The sequence below is a fragment of the Petromyzon marinus genome, chromosome 83 (genome assembly GCF_048934315.1).
Source record: "Petromyzon marinus isolate PM22_M1 ecotype Great Lakes invasive population chromosome 83, UKy_Petmar_22M1.pri1.0, whole genome shotgun sequence".
NCBI classification, from domain to species: domain Eukaryota; kingdom Metazoa; phylum Chordata; class Hyperoartia; order Petromyzontiformes; family Petromyzontidae; genus Petromyzon; species Petromyzon marinus.
Window position 1 is genome coordinate 3,320,211 of NC_133748.1, and position 7,073 is coordinate 3,327,283.

Genomic DNA, 7,073 nt, shown 5'->3' on the forward strand with positions numbered 1-7,073 from the left:
CACTCACACCACACTCACCACCACACTCACCACCACCACACTCACCACCACACTCACCACACACTCACCACACACTCATCCCCACACTACCACACTCACACCCAAACCACACCACACACACCACCACCACCACACTCACCACTCACCACCACACTCACCACCCCACCACACTCACCACCACCACCACCCCACCACAACCACCACACTCACCCACCACACTCACCACCACACACTCACCACCACACTCACCACCACACTCACCACCACACTCACCACAACCACACTCACCACCACCACACTCACCACCACACTCACCACCACACTCACCACCACACTCACCACCACACTCACCACCACCACACTCACCACCACACTCACCACCACACTCACCACTACACTCACCACCACACTCACCACCACACTCACCACCACACTCACCACCACACTCACCACCACACTCACCACCACCACACTCACCACCACACTCACCACCACACTCACCACCACACTCACCACCACACTCACCACACTCACCACCACACTCACCACCACACTCACCACCACACTCACCACCACCACACTCACCACCACCACCACACTCACCACCACACTCACCACCACCACTCACCACCACACTCACCACCACACTCACCACCACACTCACCACCACACTCACCACCACACTCACCACCACACTCACCACCACCACACTCACCACCACACCACACTCACCACCACACTCACCACCACACTCACCACCACACTCACCACCACTCACCACCACACTCACCACCACACTCACCACCACACTCACCACCACACTCACCACCACCACCACCACCACCACACTCACCACCACACTCACCACCACACTCACCACCACACTCACCACCACACTCACCACCACACTCACCACCACCACACTCACCACCACACTCACCACCACACTCACCACCACACTCACCACCACACTCACCACCACACTCACCACCACCACACTCACCACCACACTCACCACCACCACACTCACCACCACACTCACCACCACACTCACCACCACACTCACCACCACACTCACCACCACACTCACCACCACACTCACCACCACACTCACCACCACACTCACCACCACACTCACCACCACACTCACCACCACACTCACCACCACACTCACCACCACACTCACCACCACCACACTCACCACCACACTCACCACCACACTCACCACCACACTCACCACCACACTCACACCACCACACTCACCCCACCACACTCACCACCACACTCACCACCACACTCACCACCACCACACTCACCACCACACTCACCACCACACTCACCACCACACTCACCACCACACTCACCACCACCACACTCACCACCACACTCACCACCACCACACTCACCACCACACTCACCACCACACTCACCACCACACTCACCACCACCACACTCACCACCACACTCACCACCACCACACTCACCACCACACTCACCACCACACTCACCACCACACTCACCACCACACCACCACCACCACACTCACCACCACCACACTCACCACCACCACACTCACCACCACACTCACCACCACACTCACCACCACCACACTCACCACCACACCTCACCACCACACTCACCACCACACTCACCACCACACTCCACCACCACACTCACCACCACACCACCACCACCACACTCACCACCACACTCACCACCACACTCACCACCACACTCACCACCACACTCACCACCACCACACTCACCACCACACTCACCACCACACTCACCACCACACTCACCACCACACTCACCACCACCACACTCACCACCACACTCACCACCACACTCACCACCACACTCACCACCACACTCACCACCACACTCACCACCACACACTCACCACCACACACACTCACCACCACACTCACCACCACACTCACCACCACACTCACCACCACACTCACCACCACACTCACCACCACACACTCACCACCACACTCACCACCACCACACACTCACCACCACACTCACCACCACACCACCCACCACCACACTCACCACCACACTCACCACCACACTCACCACCACCACACCCACCACCACACATCCACCACCACACTCACCACCACACTCACCACCACACTCACCACCACACTCACCTCCACCACCACACTCACCACCACACTCACCACCACACTCACCACCACACTCACCACCACCACACTCACCACCACCACACTCACCACCACACTCACCACCACCTCACCACCACCACACTCACCAACACACCACTCACCACCACACTCACCACCACACTCACCACCACCACACTCACCACCACACTCACCACCACACCCACCACCACACTCCACCACCACACTCACCAACACACCACTCCACCCACCACCCCCACCCACCACCACACTCACCACCACACTCACCACCACACCCACCACCACCACCCCACTCACCACCACCCAAACACCACCAACACCCACCACCACACTCACCACCACACCACCACCACCACCACACTCACCACCACACACTCACCACCACACTCACCACCACACTCACCACCACACTCACCACCACACTCACCACCCACACCACCACCACACTCACCACCACACTCACCACCAACACTCACCACCACACACTCACCACCACACTCACCACCACACTCACCACCACACTCACCACCAACACTCACCACCACACTCACCACCACCACCCACCACCACCACACTCATCCCCACACTCACCACCACCACACTCACCACCACACTCACCACCCACACTCACCACCACCACACTCACCACCACACTCACCACACACTCACCACACACACTCACCATCACACACTCACCACCACACTCACCACCACCACACTCACCACCACCACACTCACACCACCACACTCACCACCACACTTCACCACCACACTCACCACCACCACACCACCACCACACACTCACCACCACACTCACCACCACACTCACCACCACACTCACCACCACACTCACCTCCACACTCACCACCACCACACTCACCACCACACTCACCACCACACTCACCACCACACTCACCACCACCACACTCACCACCACACTCACCACCACACTCACCACCACACTCACCACCACACTCACCACCACACTCACCACAACCACACTCACCACCACCACACTCACCACCACCACACTCACCACCACACTCACCACCACACTCACCACCACCACACTCACCACCACACTCACCACCACCACACTCACCACCACACTCACCACCACACTCACCACCACACTCACCACCACACTCACCACCACCACACTCACCACCACCACACTCACCACCACACTCACCACCACACTCACCACCACACTCACCACCACACTCACCACCACACACTCACCACCACACTCACCACCACACTCACCACCACCACACTCACCACCACACTCACCACCACACTCACCACCACACTCACCACCACCACACTCACCACCACCACACTCACCACCACACTCACCACCACACTCACCACCACACTCACCACCACACACACCACCACACTCACCACCACACTCACCACCACACTCACCACCACACTCACCACCACACTCACCACCACCACACTCACCACCACACTCACCACCACACTCACCACCACACTCACCACCACACTCACCACCATACTCACCACCACACTCACCACCACCACACTCACCACCACACTCACCACAACCACACTCACCACCACCACACTCACCACCACACTCACCACCACACTCACCACCACCACACTCACCACCACACTCACCACCACACTCACCACCACACTCACCACCACCACACTCACCACCACCACACTCACCACCACACTCACCACCACACTCACCACCACACTCACCACCACACTCACCACCACACACTCACCACCACACTCACCACCACACTCACCACCACCACACTCACCACCACACTCACCACCACACTCACCACCACACTCACCACCACACTCACCACCACCACACTCACCACCACACTCACCACCACACTCACCACCACACTCACCACCACACTCACCACCACACTCACCACCACCACACTCACCACCACCACACTCACCACCACACTCACCACCACACTCACCACCACACTCACCACCACACTCACCACCACACACTCACCACCACACTCACCACCACACTCACCACCACCACACTCACCACCACACTCACCACCACACTCACCACCACACTCACCACCACACTCACCACCACCACACTCACCACCACACTCACCACCACACACTCACCACCACACTCACCACCACACTCACCACCACACACTCACCACCACACTCACCACCACCACACTCACCACCACACTCACCACCACACTCACCACCACACTCACCACCACACTCACCACCACCACACTCACCACCACACTCACCACCACACACTCACCACCACTACACTCACCACCACACTCACCACCACACTCACCACCGCCGTTCACTCGGCCACGGTGACAGTCGCCACGGTGACCGTCGCCACGGTGACCGTCGCCACGGTGATCGTCGCCACGGTGACCGTCGCCACGGTGACCGTCGCCACGGTGACCGTCGCCACGGTGACTGCGGTTGCACGCCATTCACGTTGCTGTGGTTTTGTCGCTCGTGATGAGGGTGGAGGTGGTGGTGATGATGGTGATGGTAGTCATGGCGATGATGATGATGATGGTGGTGGTCGTGGTGATCGTAGTGGTGGTAGTTGTAGTGGTGGTGATGGTGGCGGTGGTCATGGCGATGATGATGATGGTGGTGATGGTGGTGGTGGTCGTGGTGATGGCGGTGGTAGTTGCGGTGGTGGTGATGGTGGCCGTGGTCATGGCGATGATGATGGTGGTGATGGTGGTGGTCGTGGTGATGGCGGTGGTAGTTGCGGTGGTGGTGATGGTGGCCGTGGTCATGGCGATGATGATGGTGGTGATGATGTTGATCGTAGTGGCGGTGGTAATATTATGATGGAGATGGTTGGGTGGGTGAGTGGGTGGTTGAGTGGGTGGGTGGGTGAGTTGGTGGGTGGGTGAGTGGGTGGGTGGGTGGGTTGAGTGGGTGGGTGGGTGGGTGAGTGGGTGGGTGGGTGAGTGGGTGGGTGAGTGGGTGGGTGGGTGAGTGGGTGGGTTGAGTGGGTGGGTTGAGTTGGTGGGTTGAGTGAGTGGGTGGGTGATTTAGTCGGTGGGTGAGTGGGTGGGTGAGTGTGTGGGTGAGTGAGTGTGTGGGTGAGTGGTAGAGTGAGTGGTAGAGTGGTAGGGTGAGTGTGTGGGTGAGTGGTAGAGTGAGTGGTAGGGTGAGTGAGTGGTAGAATGAGTGTTAGGGTGAGTGGTAGGGTGAGTGAGTGAGTGGTAGGGTGAGTGTGTGGGTGAGTGGGTTAGTGCGTGGTAGGGTGAGTGTGTGGTTGAGTGTGTGGGTGACTGTGTGGGTGAGTAAGTGTGTGGGTGAGTGAGTGTGTGAGTGTGTTTCTGAGTGATAGGGTGAGTGGTAGGGTGAGTGGTAGGGTGAGAGAGTGGTAGGGTGAGTGAGTGGTTGGGTGAGTGAGTGGTAGAGTGAGTGTGTGGGTGAGTTGGCGGGTGAGTGGGTGAGTGAGTGGGTGAGTAAGTGGGTGAGTGGTAGAGTGAGTGGGTGGTTGAGTGTGTGAGTGTGTGGGTGAGTTGGTGGGTGGGTGAGTGGGTGGGTGAGTGAGTGGGTGAGTGAGTGTGTGGGTGAGTTGGTGGGTGGGTGAGTGGGTGGGTGAGTGTGTGGGTGAGTGTGTGGGTGAGTGAGTGCTTGAGTTTGGTGAATGAGTGGGTGAGTGAGTGTGTGAGTGGGTGGGTGGGTGAGTGTGTGGGTGAGTGAGTGCTTGAGTTTGGTGGGTGAGTGGGTGAGTGAGTGTGTGAGTGGGTGGGTGGGTGAGTGTGTGGGTGAGTGAGTGCTTGAGTTTGGTGGCTCATCCACCGATGTGTTGGCTTCATCGCCACCAGCACCCTTCACCGCCACTCACGATGCCCTTCGCCAGGGCGGTGAGTTGGTCAGCTGTTGTAGTATCCATTGCGGTAATGGTGGTGATGGTGGTGGTGATGATGGTGATGATAGTGGGGATGGCGGTGATGGTGGTGATGGTGATGATGATGATAGTGGTGATGGTGCTGATAGTGATGGTGATGATGGTGATGATGGTGATGATGGTTCCCTCCCCACGCACAACCCCGCACACCGTATCCATGGCAACCCCATCCACACTCACGCACACACACGCTGCATACGCGTCATCACCGCGGTTACCGCGTCATCACCGCGTCATCACCGCGTCATCACCGCGTCATCACCGCGTCGCCTCTCCTGGCTTCCACCTTGCCATGGTTACCGCGTCGTCACCGTGGTTACCGCGCCGTCGCCATGGCTACCGCGTCGTCGCCATGGTTACCGTCACCACCGCGTCGCTGGCTGTGACCTCGTGTCTGTCCGTTCGGCAAAGTGTCACGTTGTGTGTGTCACATTTGCCTGTAGTAGTGTGGGCGTGGGGGGGGGGTGTGTCAGGCTGTGTGTGTGTGTGTCAGGCTGTGTGTACGGTGTGTGTGTGTCACGTGTGTGTCACGGTGTGTGTTACTGTGTGTACGGTGTGTGTGTGTCTCTGTCACGGTGTGTGTGTAAGGCTGTGTGTGTGTGTCAGGCTGTGTGTGTGTGTCACGGTGTGTGTGTGTGTGTCAGGCTGTGTGTCACGGTGTGTGTGTCATGCTGTGTGTGTGTGTGTCACTGTGTGTACGGTGTGTGTGTGTCTCTGTCACGGTGTGTGTGTGTGTGTCAGACTGTGTGTGTGTGTCAGGCTGTGTGTGTGTGTCTGTCACGGTGTGTGTGTGTGTAAGGCTGTGTGTGTGTGTCAGGCTGTGTGTGTGTCAGGCTGTGTGTGTGTGTCTGTCACGGTGTGTGTGTAAGGCTATGTGTACGGTGTGTGTGTCATGCTGTGTGTGTGTGTCACTGTGTGTACGGTGTGTGTGTGTGTGTGTCACGGTGTGTGTGTGT

General features: G+C 58.3%; 1 protein-coding gene across 1 annotated transcript in view; it reads right to left on the minus strand.

The window, feature by feature from the left end:
• Window positions 1–6,102, minus strand: part of LOC142907823 (uncharacterized) — a 6,218-nt gene extending 116 nt beyond the window's left edge. Inside the window, exons 1-3 of the mRNA XM_076057640.1 lie at window positions 6,045–6,102; window positions 3,127–3,938; window positions 2,163–2,264 (exon numbers count right to left, since the gene is read on the minus strand). Of these exons, the coding sequence (XP_075913755.1) occupies window positions 2,163–2,264; window positions 3,127–3,938; window positions 6,045–6,102 (972 nt within the window). The remainder of the gene's footprint in view (window positions 1–2,162; window positions 2,265–3,126; window positions 3,939–6,044) is intronic.
• Between the last annotated feature and the right edge of the window lie 971 nt (window positions 6,103–7,073).